The sequence below is a fragment of the Mustela nigripes genome, chromosome 5 (genome assembly GCF_022355385.1).
Source record: "Mustela nigripes isolate SB6536 chromosome 5, MUSNIG.SB6536, whole genome shotgun sequence".
Classification (NCBI taxonomy): Eukaryota; Metazoa; Chordata; class Mammalia; order Carnivora; family Mustelidae; genus Mustela; species Mustela nigripes.
In genome coordinates this window covers 77,656,256-77,680,213 of record NC_081561.1, presented here as the reverse complement: position 1 = coordinate 77,680,213, position 23,958 = coordinate 77,656,256, and the positions used below count along the sequence as shown (strand labels likewise).

General features: G+C 36.8%; 1 protein-coding gene across 5 annotated transcripts in view; it reads left to right on the top strand.

The window, feature by feature from the left end:
• Nucleotides 1-23,958, top strand: part of PTPRK (protein tyrosine phosphatase receptor type K) — a 554,520-nt gene that overhangs the window by 261,058 nt on the left and 269,504 nt on the right. For all 5 annotated transcript variants that reach the window (XM_059400696.1, XM_059400693.1, XM_059400695.1 and 2 more), the window contains exons 4-5: nucleotides 15,055-15,136; nucleotides 17,466-17,581. In XM_059400696.1, the coding sequence (XP_059256679.1) occupies nucleotides 15,055-15,136; nucleotides 17,466-17,581 (198 nt within the window). The remainder of the gene's footprint in view (nucleotides 1-15,054; nucleotides 15,137-17,465; nucleotides 17,582-23,958) is intronic.

The window sequence follows — 23,958 nt, the reverse complement described above, 5'->3', positions numbered from 1 at the left end:
GTTAATACCCAAGCATGTTAGGTCCTTTTATGAGATTCCAGTCCCTCAGTCTACTTGTTGCTCCCACAGTGTCCTTTATTTGGGTACCTGTCACATCTTCTCATTTAGAAAATACTTCAAAAGCATTACAGCACCTTTAGGATAAAGGACAGACTTCTGCTTCCAGCATAAAAGTCTCCACAAGATAAGCTCTCAGCCTCCTACTTTGTAGGCATTATCTCCACTACTCTAACCCTAGAAGTTCTATAAATTTCTGTGCCAGTAGGTCAAGCAGTTTCCTACTGTCCTGCTTTTTGCAAATGCACCTCATTTGCTCTGTGATACCCCCCCCTTTTTTTTTCTTATTCCTGTTAGCCCTATATTTGCAAACTGCTCTGGAATCATTTCCTTTTTGAGTCACTGTTTGCTTTCCTAGATAGAAAATGATTGCTAGCCCCTGTCCCTTGTGTGCTAGTGCTCTGCGTACATTATAGATCTTCCCTCGTAGCTGCTGTGGCTCTGTCTTGTTGCAGTCTTCATATCCCTAGTGGCTGGGGTATTTAGTGTGTGCTCACTAAGTGCTTGGGGAATGAGGATGGATCCTTTGACCACACCATCATTCAGAGGTCACTTTCCCTGAAGTCTTTGGCTCTCCCCCCAGGAAAAGCAAGTCTGCCCCTTCTGAACCCTCTCCTATTCCTCTGTTTTATCACCTAGAGCTGTATTAGAGTCATTCCCTAACACACTCATCTCTTCTACCACACTGTGACTTTGTTTAGGACAGGGATTAATAAAAAAAATTAGGTATATCTCTCCTTTTATCATCTATCAAATATTGGGCACTGTATATGTTTTTTGATGAATAAGTGAGTGGCCAATTGTTTAAACTTTTAAAAAAATTAGTATTTTATACAGCCTTAGGGGTTTTGTTTGTTGCTTGTTTGTTTAATTTTAACTGGCATCTGAAAAAGAAAACCCACGAATCCCACTGTGAAGTGCTTTTCCTTGCAAATGAAAAGATACCAAAACAAGACTGTTCTAAGAACCAGCTCTTCCATTAAGAACTGTAGGACTAGCACAAAGATTTCCAGCCCATTTTCTTTATCTTGAAACTAAGGTAAATCAACTTAAATGAGTGTTTCTTGGACAGTGGGCTGCATCAGAATCACCTAGAGGGGCTGTGGATCCCTGGCCCCCACCTATGGAAACTCTGTGGGTGGGGCTCAGGTATATACATTCCTCCAAGTGTCTTGATGTTGCTGATGCTACTGTTGACAGATATCTTGTTGAGAATTCTGGGCTGTTCTCTCTAATTTGTTGATACTTGAATGACAATATGTAGAGGCACGCCAAAGTTTAACAAGGTTAAATACCTCTGGAAGTCTCTAAGAGGTCTTTGGTTTCCATAAGTTACTTCTAGATTTGTCCGAGTGACTCTTCCAGGTCACCTAAGTCACTGGAAGTTGGTTTCTATTCTTTAGGGTCTTTATTTAAAGGAGACATTTGGTCATGGCAGCTTCTATCACTTTCCCTCACCTGTAACTAAATCCTGCCAGTGGAATTAGGCTTTCCCTCCTTTTCCATCTCCTGTACTTAGGGATGATAGAGTTCATTTCTCTCCATCTATTTTTTTTAAAAAGATTTTTATTATTTATTTGACAGAGAGAGATCACAAGTAGGCAGAGAGGCAGGCAGAGAGAGATCTCCATCTGTTTTAAAAGTCCATTTTTATTCTATTCCTTTTGTCTTGTATGGATAATAAAAGTCGTTTGTGAATCAGTCACTTTTTTTTTTTTTCTTGTGGATAGAGTGTCAGGCTTTTGTAATTGTATAAAGAGTTCCCAGGGTTTCTTTTCACCAGTATTGTAATTTCTAAAATTCTCTGCCTCAGATAAACCATTTTTATTAATTGTCAGACACCCAGACGGGTTATATGTATTCTTCAGAAATGATGTTGACTTTATGATATGGAAAGGGATGTCATTTTCCTTCTTTTTTTTTGACTGAAATTTGAAGCTTCAATACTAGGTAACTTTGATTTCTGAATATCCAACACAACAATTTTTTGTCTTAAATATTTTAGGAAGACGTATTCTTAAAGGAAGACCATTTCCTTTGCTGATTTATAAACTTACGATTGTTTTATTAATTGATACTCTGCAAAGAATTGAATGGACTGTACACTTTTAGTTAATTATCTCAAATAAGATTTCTTTTTAAAGTTGAAGTAAATATGTGAGTTCATTTTTATGTGTATGTACCTTCCTTCCTTCTTTTCTCTCTCTCTTTCTTTCTTTCTTTCTTTCTTTCGCAATGCTAGGATGCCTGGCCCTATTATAGTGCTAGAATATCTTCTAAAATTCCATTGTTATCTTTTGTAGAAGCTGTCCGTGAAATGTATTGTTCAGTACTCCCCCTAGTAAATATTTTTGAGTGCTCACCAGGCTTTTTTACTAGCTAAAAGCACCATGTCTTAAATTATATACTAATAGCTAAGCTATATTTGCTGTTTAGTGCTTACAGTCAAAGATGTCACTGTACTTGCCCATTTACTTATAAAATAAAATAGGAAAATAATAAAAATAAATCATGGAGGTTTTTTTTAAATCCCTGAATTCAAGTAGGAGTACACAGACTGATTACTCTAATTAACTTTGTGTCATAATCTTTCCCCACCCTAACCCTAACCTATTTTTCCAGGAGGGAAAGTTTATAGTATTTTTGAAATTATTTAGTTCTTAGACCTGTATGATGAAAGCGAAGAGTTCTTTTTTTTTTCCCCCCATGTGGTCTTACCCAAATAATTAGTTATTAAGATTTTTGCATTTGTGATGTGAGAATTCAATTTTAGCCTCCAGTTGAACTTTGCTTTGAGGTAGACTGATCTGGTTATACTGTCAGTTGAGTGGCATTTAATCACCTGGTTCACTTAATGATTGCTTTTCTCTGTAACATAGTATGTCCTACCAACAGATTTCATATGTAATAGTTAGTGTGACAGTATGTATAGGTTTCACTACTCATTTTAATTTTTTTAAAAATTGAGCTCTGCAATTATCAATTGAAGCTCTTGAGAGTCACAAGTTTGGCAAGGAACAGACTTACTGTTTAGTTGGAGAGCATTTTTTCAGATATAGCTGTGTAAGCAAAGTGATCTACTTCTGCTATGTGTAAGATTGGACTGTTGGTGCTAAAATTTAAAAGGTTCTGCCTGTGGATTGTAGGAAGACAAATGGCACATCTCTAGAAGTGAGGAAAAATAGTACTGTAATTCAGTGTCATGTTGATAGAAATAGCAACCTTAACCAGTCATCTTTTATTTTTGGCTCAGACAACTAACTATAAAATATAACCCAGATGGTGGAGCTATGATAGTAAAGATACAGAAATGACATTTTGCTGATGAATTTTCTGCAACCCTTTGCTTCTCTACTTTCAATCTTATACCCAATCTTTATGGTGTAAGTTGCTTGCTTATGTATCTAAGGACAGACCCACAGGATGAAAAATGTGTTTTATAGCATTTTTAGATCTTGGATTATTTTACTTAACTTTTGTTCATTTCCCTCTTCTAATTGCCTTTTTGATTTTCTCTCTTTTGCTAAACTTATCCTGTAACATAAATTAGGTTGTGCCATGAACAGTGGGCCCTGTTTCAATTTATTTTTGAACACATTACAGGCATTCAAAATATAGTACTGGGCTCTGTCTGCCTGTCTGCCTTGGAATTGGGGATGCCTCTAGAGAGAGCAGGGGAAATGGGCTCTGTAGTCTGTGGTCTCAGCCTTCTTACCACACTGGGCCTTGAACTGAATGAAGGAGGAGTCCTCTAAGGGTGGGTTAATGAGATGGGTGTAGGGTTGTTCACAATGTTTTGTGGTAGAGATTAGGAAGGTAGCATGTGTGCTGAGTTTGTTGCATTACCAAAGAGCTAAGAGGTACTTCTCATGGTCTCCAGCATCAGTGCCATGTGGGACTGCCCTCTTGCCTCTTTATTTCTCCCTGGCTGGGGTGCTATGCCATTACCTATGATAGTCAGTCCCTGGAGAAGAAAAGGGAGGAAAGGGTTAACATTAGTGGATAATCTTCTCAATGGCCCCATGAGGTCCTCACAGGAATTTGAGTTGAGGCCTATAATCTCAACACAAAATTGAGGGTCTGCCTGATGTTGGTGTGTCCTTGTCCGTGTATGGACATCTCCATTATGTTAAAGGACATGTACATCTCCAGAAAGCTGCAGGTACCTCTTCCCCCCAAAGATATCTTAATAAAATAGAAAACATGCAGAGAGCATGTTTTTGTGCAGAGAAAAAAAACTCCTCTTGTTTTTATATTGTGATTATTATTTATTTGGGGTACAAGTTTTTAGTTTGCTTTGAGAGATGAAATGTTTGTCTGGGTCTCTCTTAGCCACATTATGGAGTCATGTGGTTTTTGTTGTTGTTGTTGTTTAAAATATTTTTATTTATTTATTTGACAGAGTGAGATCACAAGTAGGCAGAGAGGCAGGCAGAGAGAGAGGGGGAAGCAGGCTCCCCGCTGAGCAGAGAGCCTGATGTGGGGCTCGATCCCAGGACCCTGAGATCATGACCTGAGCCAAAGGCAGAGGCTTAACCCACTGAGCCACCCAGGCGCCCAGAGTCATGTGTTTTTGTTACATAAATACTACCCTATATCAGTATCTATTCAAATTAAAAAGGCCATTGACAATTATTTTGCAAGTGTAAGATTTTAGGAATGAAAATTAATTTTAAATAACTCAGAGACTTTTATCAACTTAAGTATTCTAGCATGAGTTCTAAAAATGATTATTGTTAGTTCTTTATTTAGATCTTCTGGATATTTTGGTGGGATAGCCAACTCCCCGGGCTAATTTGAAGTATAGGAATGTACTAGGCTTGCATATTCATTTCAATGTGGAGCATTCTGAAAATTGTCTTCTTTGGACTTTTCTTCTATGTGGGCTACTTTGGCTTGAAATCTCTTAAGTTTTATTTTCTCCTTTTGATCTCTGGGCCTGCATTTTTACTGTTTCCTGGACACTGGTTTGTGCCTGGACTGATGTCTGTTGTTGATCAGACAAATACAATACCAGTCTGCAAAGGATTACAGGTGGAAGGATGGTATAGTTGCTTTTCACACAAGTATGATCTTGTTATACCTAATATGTTCATCCATGTTAGATAATGTAGCAGGCCTTCTCATAACCTAAATATTGGTAATGCTAAGTCTCGTGTTTTTGTAATACTGACATTTTATTCAAGAATACTTGGCTATAATACACTTAGAATTTACATCCTAGAATCAACTCAAGTCTTTATTATATTATTATAATGGTGTTTGGATAGATAGATGGGGGGGTGTGTGTGCACGCGTGTGCACGCGTGCACCCAAGAAAGAGAATATCTGAACCCAAACAGCAGCTTCTGTTAAGTGCAGACCCTATAACTATACAAAAAGCCTGTGTGTGTTCAGGTAATTGAGTACAGGTTTTGGAATCTCTGGAACCTTAATTACTGTCTGCAAACAGTTTAGTCCTAATGTGAAGTCTTGACACAGGGCTAATTCTCCTAAGAAGCTGGCCACATTTAATGTCAGGACATTTTAAGGAAAAGAGCTGATTTTGAACACTTATGCACTCATGATTCCTGGAGCTGCTAAGGGTATCTAGAATCTGAAATAGGAAAGAATTCTAGATGAAGAATCAATTAGGGCTTGACCATATGTCTTAATTTTCTCCCAGATTTAGGTAACATATAATGCGAATCTCGTGATTATTCTTGGAAGCAGCTCTAAAATCAAAATGTAACAGTATTTCTTTTGGTTCCACATTCTATGTACCTATTGCAATGGAAGATATTTCTCTTCTTCAAGGAACTAAATAAGCAAGTCAGCAACCAATAGAGAAGGACTGTTAAGAGTTCATTAGTTAAAAAAATAATAATTTATTAGTTTCAGAGAGCCCTAAAGGCATTTTACTAAAGGCATTTTTTGCATATTAGACTCTTATAAATAAACCATTACATGACTCAATAGGCAAACCAGTCTGCTATACTCAAGTCTGGCATGGAGAAGCTCCTTTTCTTCAACACTCTGAGTGAAACTTGAGTTTAGAAAGCAGAATTCCAGATTGACAGTACCTGCGAGAGGAGCTGCAGTGGGTGACAGCAAGCGATAAAGATTTCAGAGATTCTGAAATCTACACTCTGTTACTTGAATACACAGTCTTTCTGAAATTATGGGATCTGCCACTCAGTGGAAGCTTCTCTATGGGTTTAGCCTTTTGCTATCCCCTGCCAGTTATGTGCATATTAATCTTTAAGTGTCAGCAGAAATAGAATATTTCTACATTTGAAAAGAAACTAGATTCTAGATTTTGAAGTTTCCACATAGACATTTGACTTACTCAACATAAGATCTTCTGGGGCCTATAACCAGAAATTTATTCCTTATTTAACTATTCAAAGGAAGTAATTATGTTTTCATGATTTGCAAATTACCTTGGGAAAATTATTTGGAACTTTCTCAAGGGAGAGTCATTTAACTATGCCAACAAAATTTTACGAGTTAAGTAAAAGTGAACTAAATACCTTATCCCATATTTCCCCATGAGTCAAACTATTAACTAAAATCCACTTACATTACTTACTTGTTGTGTGACATGTTGGAACTCTTTCCACCCTCAATTCTCAATAGGATTCTTATGATTGGTTCACTGATGCTGTGGGGAACAAGAAAAGTCACTGTCTTCAATGAGTTTATATTTTAGTAGGGGAGATGAATCTCAAAAATGTATTTCTACAATGAATTAAGTAATTATAATTGTGCTCTGTTTGTAGCTCTAGCCTGAGGTCATGTCTTCCCAAACAGTCTCTTACAGAGCAGATATTAATCCCCATGTAATTTAGGATTAAGTCAGAGGATAGGAAACACTCCTACCTGTTTGTGTTTCTTTTCTTTCACTCATGCCATCATCTTCATTATTGCCTTCCCATAGCCTCCCTCTAAGTCATTTTCTTCCATTTGTCATAAACTTTTCTACTGGTGTCACTTAGAGTTGCTTTCTCCACTGCCATGGCCCACCTTCAACCTGACTGTGCTGTCTTTATGGAAAGTCCATTGACAGTTCCTTCACCCCTTCATCTCCAAAATCCTCTACCTTATTTTAACCTGCTGTGCTGATTAAATGGATCTTGTAATATCTCACAAGTGTTCTAACATTGCATGTAGTATTTCACTTTCTAACTACTACATAAACTCATCTCTTTCTCCTTCATTCGTTTTGCTGAACTTATCCATCAACCTCAAGGGAACCTCCAGGTCATCAAACCATCTGTCTTTTGCCAATTCTTAACAACTTGCTTATTGTATCAAAGTTTGATTTCATCATAATCATTTTGGTCATATTTGCCATTTCCGTAAACTCCTTGTTTGCTTCCCCTCTCCCCAAGCTAGTTTTTTATAAACTTAAAACAAGCAAACTGCTTAAAAGTCACACACTTCATGTTAGATTACTAGAGATTCGTGGTCCTCAACTGCAAATGGAATGGGATCACACCACTCCTGGAAATCCTACTACTTTTTTCTGTTCAATTCTAATCCTCCTCTCCATTCTATTCCACTCAATACTTTCCAGTCTCTAACTGGTCTTCTTTTTACCAGCTCATCCCATAGAGCTGAGAAAATTGAGGCCATGTAGTAGAAACTCCCTTTACCAATCCTACAAACTTACTCAGGTCTTCATTCATCCTCATCTCCCCTTGTGTTTTAAAAAACTAGAACCTCTTCATATGATCTATGATTTGGATTCTGTTCTTTCCTATCTCAAACCAAGAGTTTTCATTTCCTTCTCACATACACTCAAAATTCCATATCAAACTGAATCATCCTCATCAATCTCTAAATATTTTTTCCCACCTTAAAAAGTAACAATAATAATAATAAATTAAAACACTTCTCTTGATCCCATATCTTCTTCCATTTTTAAGTTTTGTTTAATTTTTAGGTTGTTTTTTTTTTTTTTTTTTTTAAAGTAAGCTCTATACCCATTGAAGGGCTTGAACTCACAATCCTGATATCAAGACTCACTTGCTCTACCAACTGAGCCAGCCCAGTACCCCTCTTCTTCCATTTTTAGGTAAATTTCTCTCTACCAATTCAGATTCCTTTCCTGTGGGAGTTTTTATATTCATCACACTCCTCTGCTATCTTCATCATTGTCCAATATGGTCCCCATTTCTTTTATTTTTATTTTTATTTTTTTAAAGAATTTATTTATTTATTTGACAGAAAACAACTGTCCCAGGGGGGAGAAGCAAGGGGAGAGTAGAAGCAGGCTCCCAGCTGATCAGGGAACCCAATTTGGGACTTGATCCCAGAACCATGGGATCATGACCTGAGCAGAAAGCAGATGCTTAATTCCCTGAGCCACCCAGGCACCCCTGGTTTCCATTTCTATTACTTTATACAGAATATGGCTCTTCCTTTGGTCATTCCTAACCTCAATGACACATATAAGAGTATTTTTCCCCAGCTTTATTGAGATATGATTGACATATAACATATGTAAGTTTAAGGCAGACAGTGTGATTTGATATACTTATATATTGCAAAATGATTACCACCATAGCCTTAGCTAACATCTCCATCATGTCCTGTAATGCCTTTTTGTTTTTAAGTTGAGAACATTTAAGACCTACTCTCCTGGGAACTTTGAAGTGTATAATACAGCATTGCTAACTTCAGTCACCCTGCTGTAAATTAGATCTCCAGAACTTTTTAATAACTGGAAGTGTGTACTCTTTGGTGGGATATCATTTATACCATAGAATCTGAAAAAGCCAAACTTATAGAAAGAGAGACTAAAATGGTGCTTACTAGAGTTTGAGGGCTTGGGGCAATGGGGAGATACTGGTCAGGGAGTTATAAGATGTATGAGAGGGTATTTTTAATCTTCATTTTACTTAGTGTTTTACCAGGATTTGGTTCTTACATCTCCCATTTCAGGTATTTTTTAATTGGCTTTTGTGGCACTGTATACCTTCACTTTCCTTTAATATCTCTACACACTTTTTTCTTCTTTTTTTTCAATACCTTCATCCTTTTGCAGGCTCATCATTCTCAATTCTATCGTGGTAGAAGGTATGGCAAAAAGAGAGAAGGTAGCCTAGTCTATATCCTTAAGAAGCTGCCGCGTTTAAAGTTCACATGAGAGAGAGAGGTCAATTATACTTAATGATTCTGACATACTTCTGTTCATAATATATAGTATATCCACATTTAAAAAAAATTATTTTTAAATAATCTCTACACCCAACATGGGGCTTCAACTTACAACCCCCAAGATCAAGAGTCACATGCTTTATGACTGAGCCAGCCAGGTGTCTCTACTTTTTTCCCCCAAATTGGAGCAGAGGGTAAAGTTTTTTATGAAAAAGAGAAGGGAAAGAGAAGAAATTTCACTTTATTACATATGTTCTTTATGGACGCTTTCTCCCATGATAGTGCTCCTTAACCTAGTTCACTTACTGTGTGCCAGGGGCTGTGCTAAATATTTCACGTGCATATCTCATTTAATCTTTCCTTAAGCCCTGATGTGGTTACTAACAGTTTCTCTTTTGGGTGGCTCAGTCAATTAACCGTCTGCCTTTGGCTCGGGTCATGATCTTGGGGTCCTAGGATCCAACCCCATGTTGGGCACCCTGCTCATCAGGGAGCCTGCTTCTCCCTCTCCCTCTCTGCTTGTTCTCTCTTGCTATCTCTGTCTCTGTCTCTCTTTCTCTCAAATAAATAAACAAAATCTTAAAAAAAAAAAAAAAAAGAAAAGAAATTGAGGCTTAGATTTTACATAAGTCACCAAAGTAATTTTATATACAAAGTTGCAAAGGTAATTTCAGGCACAACTTTACATACATTTTTTTCATAATTTAAAGTTACCCTTAAAAAAAGTAAACTAGGGGCATCTGGGTGGTCAGTCATTAAGTACCTGCCTTCGGCTCTGGTCATGATCCCAGAGTCCTAGAACCGAGTCCCGAGTCCCATGTCAGGCTCCCTGATCAGCGGGAAGCCTGGTTTTCTGGCTCCTGCTTCTCTGCTTGTCTTCCCTCTCTCACTGTCTCTCTGTCAAATAAATAAATAAAATCTTTAAAAAAAAAAAAGTAAGATAATATCTCTGACTTTGGGGTCTATACTCTTAACACTGATAATATTGAAAGAAAATTAAGGACGAAGCTATGGGTATTTTCCTCCAGATTTTTCTCATATCCCTAATATCTTATTTTACATGTATTTCATGTATCATTTAATCATTGTGCATATATCATTCAGTCTTCACCTCAAACTTGTGATGTAAGCAAGTCCAGTATGGGCCAGATGAGGGGAGGAAGGAGGAAGACCCAGTTAAATCAGTTGCTTGTGTTACAGGTGATAGCAATTAGATCACAGGGTTCCTGACTTCGAGTTCAGCTTTCCTTTATATGAGGTACATTCTCTGCATTAATTCAGTTTGCTAAAGGATGAAGTTCTTGTTCTTTAGGGTTAGCCTTTTCCCCTATTTTAATTCAGCCTTACTTCACTTATTTAGTTAACAATCCAAGAATGTTGCTAGAGTAGCAAAAATTTGATTGGAATCATTACCTTCAGTATTTCAGGTAATGGAGTGGAGTGAAAACAGCATGCAAAGCAGAGTCCGTCCACTCTGCTCCCAGGCTGGCCTCTTGGATAGGTGAAAGTTGACATCTGGTATGGCTTCCTTTGCTCTCTTCTTGTGGGAAGCCCTGGTTGACTACCTGACACCAGACATTAGATGTGACCTGAGCGTTTGCTCAAGCAAGCTTTGCGTAATTAAGTTACTGCGATTTGTTTCTCCTGACTGGACACAAGAGCCTTATAAGGTGAGGGCTCCATTGAAGTGATAAAGCTGATTAGATCCTTCATAGTAAAGGAATCTGATCTTAGAAATTTCCTCCAGCTCTTGTTAATGAGGCAAATACAACACTTAGCAGAGAAAATGAGGTCACTAAAAACAGAAACACTTCTTTTCTCTAATAAAGGACCGATTCTTTTGCTCCTCTTTTAAATCCAGGCCTAAATTTATTGTCCAGAATAAAAGCTCATTTAAATGAACAAGTAAGAAACTTTGTCTCAGGAGGTGGAGTAAACATATATAAGCTTATCACCTATATGAAGCAAAGGAAGTAGAACAATTGGAGAAAGTAAAACTAAGATAAACTTAAGAAATTAAAATAATTTAATGTTGACTACAAAGGAAGTGAAATAACCAACAATGATTAATTACACAAATATGTGGTCCATTCATTAAAAAATGTAGTTTTTTTCTTCAAAAACAGTTTTCTGACTTTTTCATTCTCTACCTTCCCTTCTCCTGAACTACTGTTCAAGCAAGTAAAACTTATTTTCGTTGGATACACTTACACAAATCTCACACATTAATTAATAGTGTGGATGAGCTTACCTTTGGGGATATATAGCACTTTCACATCTGTTATTGTCTACTTCTCATAAAACTCTATAATGAAAGTTGCATTATATCCATGATAAGGACTTGGGATTTGGCTGCAAAAGGTTATAGGATTTGCTCAAGAATCTGTAAACAGGAGAGTTGGGAGTCAAGTACAAGTTTTTTCAGCACCAGGAAAGGGACTTCTACCACAGCCACTCCAAGTTACACTTTATTTAACATCTCTGATTCTCACCTCTATTTCTTGCTAAGCCTTTGTTCCAATATGTGGAGAGTGGCATGACAATCGTTTTCATTTCAGATATACTTACATGAAATGTAAATCACATGTGTGCTTGCACAGGCATATACACACATTTCTGTGTTCATAGATTTGCCATCCTTCATTGTGAAGTATTTCTCTTCCCACAAAGACCCCGTTCTCCTTCTCAGCTTCAGCTTATGCCAGTGACATCAGTAATCATAAAGGACAAACAAAGTAAGAATGAAGTATCACAGGGGAAGGTTTGTGATGGGAACGGATGGATGGGAGACCAACCAGCCACCTGGTCTACTGTGTCCCCTGGGTATTGGCTTTGGGGTGGGTATAGGAATATAGGAAGACAGTGGAAAGTGTGTAATGTTGATGATACTGCTATCTAGTCAGTATAATGTTTAAAGGAAGTACTATTTGAAATGATGTTAATCGTTAAAGTTTAACTTTTTAGACTTTCTAAAGAAATTTAAAGCCTGTTTAAAAGAAATGCTCTCAGTCAGTTATCATATGGTTTCACTTACTTGTGGAGCATAAGGAATAACATGGATGACATGGAAAATGGAGAAGAGAAGTGAATTGGGGGAAATTGGAAAGAGAGACTAATCATGAGAGACTATGGACTCTGAGAAACAAACAGGGTTTTGGAGGGGGAATTGGGATCTGGGTGAGCCTGGTGGTGGGTATTATGGAGGGCACGTATTGCATGGAGCACAGGGTGTGGTGCATAAACAATGAATTTTGGAACACTGAAAAAAAATATATTAAATTTTAAAAGAAGAAAAAAAAAAAAAGAAATGCTCTCTCTGCATTTGGTTCTTTATCTTGACAGTGTAGTAAAATTGATGGAACAATAGAAGCTGGAGGCAGTTGGGCTCAGCTCTTTCCTGGCCCCACCACTTGTTAATGGTTACAACTTTGGTCCAGTTACTTAACTTTTCTTTAAATTAAGGATGAAAATAATACTAACCTTATATGATTGTAGTGAGGATTAAGTGTGTGTGTTTGTGTGTCTGTGTGTCTGTGTCTGGGTGATAGGAGAGATGAGAGAGAGAATGACATATGTGAGTGTGATGATGTGCATGCTAGCTTAGGATAGTCTCTTGTAAATAGTAAGTGTTCAGTGAATGTTAGTCACTATCAACTCAGTCACTCAATCTTCTACCCCTTCCATTTGGCAAAACTGTCTGCCAAACATTACCAGAAAACTCCTAATGGTTAATTCCAATTTAGTTTTTCTTGACCTCTCCCCTACATTTCATATTTTTTGCCACAGCCAATATTTTTTTTTTTTTTTAATCTAGACTTTCAAATTTCCGAAGTGCTGCACAGCAAGGGTTACTGTTTATACTCTCCCAGCAGAGGACCTGCTGTCTGTGCTAAGCTAGAACCACACCCTGATCCTGGAATTGGCAAATAATTCCTATGGGAAAGGAGACATGGCCGAAGATCAGGGGTCACATTGGAGAGGCTCTGTCCTCCTAAAATTTGTGTTCATCTAAATGCCATTGTTTATACAGATATCTGATATTTTAAAGTTACAGTTATTACTTTCCAAGCTTCTTCTTCTTTTTTTTTTTTTTTGTGGGAGTGTTGACCTGCCTCAAAACTCCTGATACTTCTCTTCTTTCCTTGGACATTATGTCTGAATCATACTTTGTTGGCTTTACTTCTGCTGTTGTATTGCTGCTTTCCATTTCAGTGGTTTTCTCCAGTGCCATCTTATTCACTAATCATGTTAACTTGTAAATCTATAACTCATTTCCATGATGATGACTTCCAAATCTATGGCTTTATTGTGGATCTATCTCTTATTTTTGAGATATGTTTGTCCAGTTATGCTGTAAGCCTTTACCCCATATGTACCTTAGGCAAATCAGATTTGAAATGTGCTTAGTTTTCTTCTCCCTAAAATTTGTACCTTTTTCTGTATCACTAGTTCTGGTTAGGGACTCTGATAGTACCATTCACCTAGTGTTGCAAGCCTGGAGTTAGAATTGCCCTGTATTTTACCATAACTCACAAGCCAAAAAATTTTATTTTATCTATATCTGTAACATTATTTTTATCTTTCCTTTTTGTTTATATCTCTCTATGTCCACTCCTACTAGCACATTGCTTAACTGTTTCCAGTCTTGGTTTCTTTTAGTCCATCCTCCACCTTACAGGCATATATATTTCTAATATACTATATTGCTACTTTAAACATTAATTTCCAGCACATTTCCCAAATGTTTTGCAGAATACTCTAATCTATGTATCTCCATGAATAAAGGAGGCCATAGTCAAATAAAATGTTGAAATGTGGCATGCTAAATATGGTTTCTCTTGAAAAGTCACACTACATATTATTAAAAAAAATCAAAGGCTATATGAAGCTTTTCTATCGATTGTAACAACAGAACTTTGTAATGTGAGCTTATATGTAAATATGGAAACGTTTGTGTTTAATATTTATTAATGTGGAATTATCGACAGAATGTATTCCTGATTTTAGTCCAATGGTATTTAAGGTCTTCCATGCCTAGCTCTCTAATCGTACCTCTTCCCTTTTGAACCTTTGTAGCCATACAGATGACATTCATTTGGCTCCCCCCAAACACACCTCTGTTCTATTCCACTGTACATTGTTCCTATTGCCTGGAATACTGCTAATCTAGCCGATGGTCTCTGTCTTTGAAGGTTTAGCTATTTAAAAGTGTAGTGGGTATAGGGGGTGTAGGAGGCACGTGGGTGGCTCAGTTGTTAAGCATCTGCCTTCTGCTCAGGTCAGGATCCTGGGGTCCTGGGATCAAGCCCTGTCAGGTTCCTTGCTCTGCAGGAAGCCTGCTTCTCCTTCTCCCACTCCCCCTGCTTGTGTTCCCTCTCTCGCTGTGTCTCTCTCTGTCAGATAAATAAACAAAATCTTTTAAAAAATAAGGTAAAAAAAGAAAAGTAGATCATTTGGTATTTTCACTACTGCCTGATACATTGTATGTGTTCATTGTACTTTAAATAGATAACAAAAATGGAGAAAATCAATAAGAGAAAATTCAGGGATATGAGATTAGCTGTATTGCCTATTCATTCTGCCCAGATGATGCCCATTCAGGAATTCTAACACATAGTAACAATTGCTTGAATAATTTTTTTAGCTGCTCGACCTCAATAATGTTTTTGTTTGCTCACTGAATAAGATTTAGGAAATTACTTTACAGTATAAAATAAATTTTTAATTCTTACAGGATAAAACTCAAATTTAATTTTCCTAAGTGTGCCTATTCTTCTTTTACTTAGTTATTCTTCTTTTACTGTGAAAATTCCTTAAAAATGATTGTAAATGTTTTCGATTTCTTCCTGACAGGTAATATTTGAAGCTGAAGTCTCAGGAGGGAGGAGTGGTTATATTGCCATTGATGACATCCAAGTGCTAAGCTATCCCTGTGGTAGGTTGTGATTAAGATTTGTATTTTTCTATGTCCTTTCAACACTTGTTTTATATTGGCAGTGACTGTTGTCTGTTTATCACTTGGTTGTGGCTGTCTCTTTTGTTGTTAGTCCTAACCTTCCGTTCAGTTTTAAAAGAACACTGAAGTATTTCTAGAATTTTTGATTCAAATCGTTTTCAGAATTGTAAGCAATTGTACACATACTGAAGAGTTCTTTTAATTATTTAATTATAGAAAACAAAATGCAAATTTAAATGAAACTCTAGATAGGGCAGACTCCATCTTTTGGTTTTATTAAGTAGTCTAGGAAAGCAAAGAAGAATAACAAATTAGAGCTCAACTGAAAGGAAACTAACTGAAACCTTACTAACATGTGACATGCTCAGTTGAAAGTTGAAGGAAAGGGGCACCTGGGTGGCTCAGTCAGTTAAGTGTCTGACTTTAGCTCAGGTCATGAGCCCAGGGTCCTGGGATTGAACCCCAAATTGGGCTCCCTACTCAGTGTGGCGTCTACTTCCCCCTCTCCTTCTTTCCCTCCCCTCATTCATGTGTGCTCTCTCTCAAATAAATAAATGAAATCTTTAAAAAAAAAAAAAAAAAAGGAAGTTGAAGGGAAGAGAATGAATTAGTTTGCCATACTCCAAGCTTCAGACTAAATTTTTTATAATAAGTTTCTGGTTAATCCATATGAAACAACAAGATGATAAAAAGCAAACAAAACAAAGAGCTCAGTGGATGAACACATGGTTTTGTTGTCCTTAGATGCCCATTGGTTCATCTTCAGATGGTGTGACTAATTTTTGTGTGTACATCACATTTCCTGAAAGACATTTGTTACATGCATTCAGTCTAGCCAGACATAAAACAGGTGGCATAAATTCAGACTTTACCTATATCTCCCAACATTAGTATTTTACAGGGCCCATGAATTCTAGATGATCTGTTCAGTAATCCTCCCGGTGGAAATTTTCTCACATACTGTAAGCACTGTGAATGGGGTGGAGGGGGGAGCACTATGCCAGCGGCCATGGCTGTGCTCCTTTTGAGAGCTTGTTACACCCCATTGTGCATCAGCATCTCCTACAGAAGTAGCAGATCACGGTTTGTGTGGCCTCTTGGTGGCCTTGGTGGTGATTCAGTAAGTCTGGGGTGGGGCTGGAAAATTTACCCTTGTGATAAGTTCCCTGGTGGTGCTGCAGCTGCCGGCTTTGAGTTCACGATTTGAGAACCACTGTTCTAGTTCAAGCATTTCCCTTTTTAAAGGCTACACCAAGACGAGGTGCTGCAGAAAGAGGTAGCGGGCAAGGGTCAAACAGGTGATTCCATTCAGTACATTCTAAGAAAAAGAGGAGCAAAATCATCTCATTCAAAGTTCAAGTTGGTTTGCTCATAAATTCTTCCAGTCCATTAGTATATGAGCGTGATGTTTTTGTCTACTGTTTGTTTACACTTACTGGAAGAGCAATGTAAAAGAAAGGCTCTCAGAAGTAAACAAATAAAAATAGGAATTAAGCACAGTGACAGTTTTACTGTGATATGGTCCTCTATGAGCTTGCTTTTCCTTATCGAGGCTTAACTTTTCCTGTGTATATTTACTTTCTTTCTGTTGAAAACATCAGTAAACTTCAGTTTTAAAGGGTAATTGTAGAGAACACTAATTTGAGAGTTACATAAGTCATGTAGGTTTTGATTACAGTCATCAGTTTTTGTTGGTCTGATACTGCTTTAGGGTAACTTCCTTCCAACTATGAAGGAATAAGAAGTAGATTTAGCAACGGTGAAGCAGATATTTCATTTGAGAGAAACGAAAATATTCTCTTGTTCTTTGAAGTACTAGAGAATTACAGCTATTGAAAAAAATTCTTTTTTTGAAAGAGAGACGATCTCACTGGTTAAGTTGTAAATTAATAGTTTGACAACCATGTCTACGTCAGAATGTTAGATATCATTGTATGTTTTCATTATACTTTTCTATTATGCTCTGATTTATGCCTGTTTGAGTGATTCCTTTTCAGTGATTATTTGACCTCTTTTGCTTTCTTTGATGTGTCACTGTTTTATTATCACCCATACACAACATGCTGTGGCCAACCGTGAGCAGTAGTTATTGACTGCTGTCTCTGTATACAACAATGCTCTAGCAGTTATGAGGGGGCGAGAGGATTGTGAGTGGGGGTTGTATCTCATCACAAAGAAAACTCCATTTTCTTCCATATGGTATTCGTGTTGGCCAAAGGTAAAACTATTATCATTATTCTCTTGGGAAAAAGTCACACGGCATGTTTTCTTCATGTGAAAATAATATATTTCTTTTCTGCCTTCACAGATAAATCTCCTCATTTTCTCCGTCTGGGGGACGTGGAGGTCAATGCAGGGCAGAATGCTACATTTCAGTGTATTGCTACGGGGAGAGATGCTGTGCATAACAAGTTATGGCTGCAGGTAAGGCCAAGTGGACAGCTGAACCAACGGTTACACTTGATTTTTAAAAAATCACAGAGTACTGCTTCTGGTGTCATTCCTGTGTGTGTGTGTGAGAGAGAGAGACAAGTTCTCTTGTGTAGGTTTGTTTTAATTGACAGCAGATTCATCTCAGATATTTCCGTTTTGAGAAGATGAATAAAGTAGATGACAGTACATAGTTAATAAATATTTGGGTTAGTTTTAGTGAAACCTGATGTTTCTCTAAAGTTATGTATGACTGTAAAAATAATTTTTTTTCTAAACCCATTCAAAGTAGGAAAAAATGAAAATTTCCTCATTTAATGTTTTGAAAACTCAACTTATAAGAGCATGTCACTTAAGTAGGAACTGTCATACTCTGGTACATTTGAAAAATAGTTTAAGAAACCTTTGGGAGTACTTCTGGAAATATGAATTGGAAGAGGGCCAATTAAATTTTTTTTAGAACTTTTGTGTACAAGGGTTAATAACAAATGAGGTCCAAACATTTGCTTTGCACATATTAAATCCTCAGTAAATATGTATTTAATGAATTACAATTTAGCATATGTTGGAGAAATGTAAAGGGTACATCACAGAAAGCTTTGAAAGACTCAGAGATCATGTGCCATGTCTTCAGAGAGTATCTGCCAGTCCTGGAGCACTAAGGGTAGGGGCAGGAGGGGCTGAGAGCAGCTCTAAAGTCAGGAGACTGGCCCAAGGAAAGACCGCTGTTGAGCTAAATATTTGAGGCTAGAAGGTATGTAATAATATTCCCTGAGCACTTCTTATTTTGGTGTGCCATTTGCATCAGAATGAAGGAAGGGATTTAATTGGTTAGAACTAAATTCCCGAGACTGTCAATAGGGACCAAAAGAGAAAAATCTTTGTAAGATTAGCATAGTTTTTTGGACATAGACCTCAGCATTCATTTTACCATCTTTTTAAGAGGTGAAATTCGTGTTGGGGATAATCATTAGGTTGTGGGGGGTTGGGGTCATGATTATAATAAATGATTTTTTAAGTCATACCTAGTAGAGTATCTAATATTGTACTAGAGGTTATAAATTTCTTACCAAATCCTCATGTCTCCTTGGATGTCATAACCCATATACTCATAGACTTAATTATCACTATTTTTGTAATTCATTTGATTTGCAGGTATTGGGATATCATCCTGAATATGTGAAAAGGAAACGAAGCCCCTATTTTTTTTTTTTTTTTTTTGTGATTATGCAGATTTCCTCTATAGACATTGAAATACAAGATAATTATTTATAGGGGTGCCTGGGTGGCTCAGTCCTTAAGCATCTGCCTTTGGCTCAGGTAATGATCCCAGGATCCTGGGATCGAGTTCCACATCAGGCTCCCTGTTCAGTATGAAGCCTGTTTCTCCCTCTCCCGTTCCCCCTGCTTGTGTTCCCTCTCTTGCTATTTCTGTCTGTCAAATAAATATATAAAATCTTAAAAAAAAAAGATAATTATTTATAGAGAGGGTACTATATAATATGCAGCCATTTCATCAGCTAAACATGAAGTCGGAATCCCTCTTTCTCTCTCTCAGACTAAATAAACAATTTTTAGACATTTTTTCCTCTTCAGTTAATTTTTCTTATTTAGGTGGGAACTTTAGTTGGCATTTGACTTTAGTTGTGATCCGTACAGTCTTGTATTGGAGAACTAGAGACTCTGTAGTCTGCCTCTGGTTTTATGCCCCAGGATTTAATGTGGCATTGAAATAAAAGGGTTTTGTATACTCAGACACCAGCTGCCTTGTGGCAACAAAGACTTTCTGGCCCTGCTGGTCTGAGTGGGTTGCAGTCAAAATGCTGCTCATTTATTGTTTGTTTCCTACTTTGTGGATTGGCCTATTTCAGAATAGTTTTAAAAAATATTCCTTCTGTCATTTTCCAAAGAAAGATGAGAGATAAAAAATAATTCTGTTAAACATCTAATCTGCTTTCCTTTTTCTCCTCTTTACACATCCTAAGGTGAATTTGGGTATTTTTCTTCTGTTTTGACAGTGAGATTACCCAGTTCCTCAGCAGTTAACATATTTGCCTTATTGTTTAAAAAAGCTTTTCTACTTTCTCAGTAATACCACTTAAATTAACTTAAGCCATTTTTTTAAATCTACCTTCTTTGTGTTTAATATTGAAAACTGTCCATTACTTAGTTGAGGGATATTTTCAAATGAATTGAGACTAGTTATTTTATATAAATATATAGTGAATCACTCTGAATGTGGCCAGTGATTTAAAGTGGTAGAAATAGGGGCGCCTGCTTGGCTCAGTGGGTTAAAGCCTCTGCCTTCGGTTCAGGTCGTGATCCCAGCGTCCTGGGATCTAGCCCTGCATCGCGCTCTCTGTTCAGCGGGGAGCCTGCTTTGTCCTCTCTCTCTGCCTGCCTCTCTGTCTACTTGTGATCTCTGTCAAATAAATAAATAAAATCTTTAAAAAAAATAAATAAAGTGGTAGAAATATAATAAAGCAGAAAGAATCTGGATTCCATAATGAATCTGCAAGTCAACTCATAAAAATTGATGTCAAGTCTTGTTTACTTGGTGCAGAATGACTACAAGAAATCAAGATGCCGAACTGTTACTTCTAACTTTAATTTGAAACTTTTAACCCTTCCAACCCACTTAAGTGTATGTACTTAGAGAATTCATTGAACTATTGAGTCTATTTTATAGATAAGTTCCTTATCTATGAACAGAGATGTGGGTAGAAACTAAGATCCCTTTCAGCTATAAGACGTTAAACTAGGTCTTTGCATTATCTTTTAATGACCTGAGACATGGCCTTCATGACCTTATTGTTTGATGTAAGACTGTGAAATTGTTTATGTTACTCGTTTTGTATGGGTAAAAATGGCCCCTGAAATTAACTACCATTGTGAGAACAGTTGCTGAAAATACCTGTGGACAGTACTGAGAATGTATTAGAAGCAACCCAAAATGAAAGGACACTGCATCCTGTCACAGAAGTAATGGGGTAGTGGAGTAGCTGTTATACTTGCCATGGTAGGTGTCATTAAAAAATGGCGATCGACTTTTTATGTTTTTCAAATCACTTACATTATACAGTATTTGTGTCAGTTAATAAATGCTTAAATATGGGGTAAAACACCAAAGAACAGAAAAGCAGCCAAATACCTGTTTTAAAGGAAAAATGATATACTACAAATACTTTAACCATAATACCTGATAGCATTTGACATTTAAAATAATTTATATATGGAGAGGTACCTGGGTAGTTTAGTCCTTTAAGCATCTGACTCTTGGTTTGGGCTCAGTTCATGATCTCAGAGTTGTGAGATTGAGCCCATGTCTGACTCTATGCTCAGTGAGGTGGCTGCTTAAAAATTCTCTCCCTCTCCCCCTCCCCTGCTCCCTGTTTTCTCTCCCTCTGTCTAAAATAAACAAATAAATAAATAAAATAATTTATGTATGGAAATACATTTAAAAAGATAAATCTCTCACTTATTATCTTTAGCTCACAATTGATTTGTCAGTCATTTTTTATTGTTTAAAATGACATACAAATTATTAGGTAAATTAAAAAAATAGAGTGCACAAAAGCAAACACTTGAGTTCCCTCAGCTAACCTTGGGTAATTCATAAGGTATATATCACAGTGGTTTTTGGATGTATCTTTAGGGAGTGTTCTTTCCTGTAAGATCTCAATATAATTACCGAGTCTAAACATTAGGTCATTCACTCTAGATATTTAGAAAACAATGACAAAATACATTACCTAAATTAACCTCCTTGTACAAGCTCAGTGAACTAGGGATGCGTAAAACAACATGGATGACTGTTTTTAGAAGTCTGTTTAATGTCAAAAAGCTGGCGATATGGTAAAATTATGAGGTTTTTTGGGCCATAGTTTAAAATGGTGTGTTAAGCTCATTCATGTTGGAAAAGGGACTTAGAATAAAGACTTTAGTCTCTTAGAGAGAATTTCCAAATTCCTTTTTGATCATAAAACTCAATGAAGTAGCATGCATTCCAGATATAAGCACAACATTTGTTGTCAGGTTAATGATTTGCAATTTTTTCCCATATGAACAGATGTTTTCCAGTGCTTCCAACAAGTTTTAGAACTGTGCTGTTTTGTGATTTCAAGGAACCCTCATGGTAGTGAATTTGTGGATTATAAATTAGGGCTTATGGTAAACATGGGTTATAGGAAATAAGATCACAAATGAAATTTTAATGTATAGTTTATATTGAAATAAAATAATAAAAAACCTGGTTATATTTTTTGAGAAGTGTCAGATAATTTTCTCACAGGAAAGAGAAAAGTTAGGTTATATATATTTTTTTAGGTTAAAAATGTTAGTCATGTCCTTTCATTGCAGTGTTTACTGATATGAAGAATAAAGTGATGGTGGTAAAAAGTGAATATATAAGAAAATAACTAGCATGACACAATAGTTCCACTCCCATATTTACACAATAGAAATGTTTACACAATATTTATACAATAGAAATAGACATTTACACAATAGAAATAAAGACATTTTTTCAGAAAATAATTTGTGTAAGAATGTTTAAAACAGCTTTATTCATAAAAACCAGTAATTGTAAAGAGCTCCAATATCCATTAAAAGGAGAATGGGCAAACAGTGTGTGGTTCATTCAAGCAATGGAATGTTATTCAGCAATAACAAAGAATGAGTTACCAATGTGGATAAATCTCAGCAATAGTATGTTTTTGGAAAGGGGATAGGTAAAAAAAAAAGTACCAGAAAAAATAAAGCTAAATTATGTGATAGAAATCAGAACAGTATTTGACTGTGGGTGATGAGGAGGGCCTGGAAGTGCACAGGGGAAACTCCTGAGGTAATGTAAATGTCATGTATATTCACTGGGTGTTGGGCCCGTGGGTGCATATACATTTGTTAGAAGTTAAGTTCCATCCAATTTACTGTGTATGCAGTTTACCTCAATAATAAACGAGGCAAAGTGAGTATGTGGTACATTCTGGCATTACTAATCAAGCCATAGATGGCAATAGCCTATAAACATTTAGCTGCCTTTTGTCCATCTTGTCCATTTGAAGTTATTTGATTAGGTGTGAGGGTAATATATAATTAGTCTATGCTGAAATACAGAGTGAAACATGTTCTGAGTGTTCTGTTATCAGAACATGTTTTAAATTCTGAGGGTGTAAAAGAGTTGAAACAGGGTTGGACTGTAACTTATGACTTAGTGTTCTTTTATGAAGGTCCAGTATAAGTGGACACCTACATGGCAAATCAAATAGAGCTCACTGCTGGAACATCTGTCTGACCATATGCTTTGGCTTCAGGTTCAGTGTAGAAACTAAAACGCTAACGACTCCATCCATCATCTCAGAGCTTGGCGGGCATGCATCATTGGATTGGACAGAGAAATTCAACAGTGGAGTTATTGAAAGTAGGGAATTGTGTGGGTAGATTTGGTGACACCATTTGTTTTGGTGAATTGAAAGGAGGCTGTTTAATGTGTGACTGATAATCCTATGCAGATTGCCATCAAAGCTGTGGCAATTGGGCCAATCTGTCAGTAATTGCCGCAGGTGCTGGCCCTATGCCTCCTCTGTTGGTCTGCCAAAACAGGAAAGTCAGCCATCACTTTGCACTTGGTAAGATTTGTCACCGCTAATGTAGTATGATAAAGCTAGTTTCTCAGCCAAAGGAAATGTCATTCTTATGGAGCAATAGATAATTCAAGCAATGGATTGAGAGTAATAATTGGAGAGTAGAATTAGTAAAATGAAATGCAAATTGCTCTTAAAAAACAAAAACAAAAACAAAAAAACAACCAAAGAGAGACCGACCTCTTACAGTACCAGTTGTTGTCAGCTGAGGATTAATGGAAATGGGTGGTCTGAAACTTCTGGGCATACGGTGTTTTGTCTGTCCGGGGAGATGTCATGGTCTTCTTCCTGCACTGCAGGTGAATGGCATCATGCAAGCAGTGGAAATTAGATCAGAGACATGGTATTTTACAAAATGAGTTAATTCGAAAGTATAAAAATTTTAGCTGATGAAACCCATCACTACACAATTTCAAATACCACATAGCCATTGCTCACAGAGCTCCCTCTAATGCTTCCATGCTATGGTATTTTTCCACGCCTATTTCTACTGTCCAATGATGTGCCTGGATGTTTGTAGCATATTGCATTTCTACAAGAGATGTTACTATCCCTGATAGGATTTCCTTTTGAGAAAAAAAATCTGTTAATTTTGTATTTATTACAATGAAGGAAAATTCTTGGAAGAAATTGATCTATGCCTAGAACAATCAAGTGTATGATGGGCAATTCATTGAAAACTACTTTGAGAGGAGTATTTCAGAACCTGATTGACTAAACATATGTGAT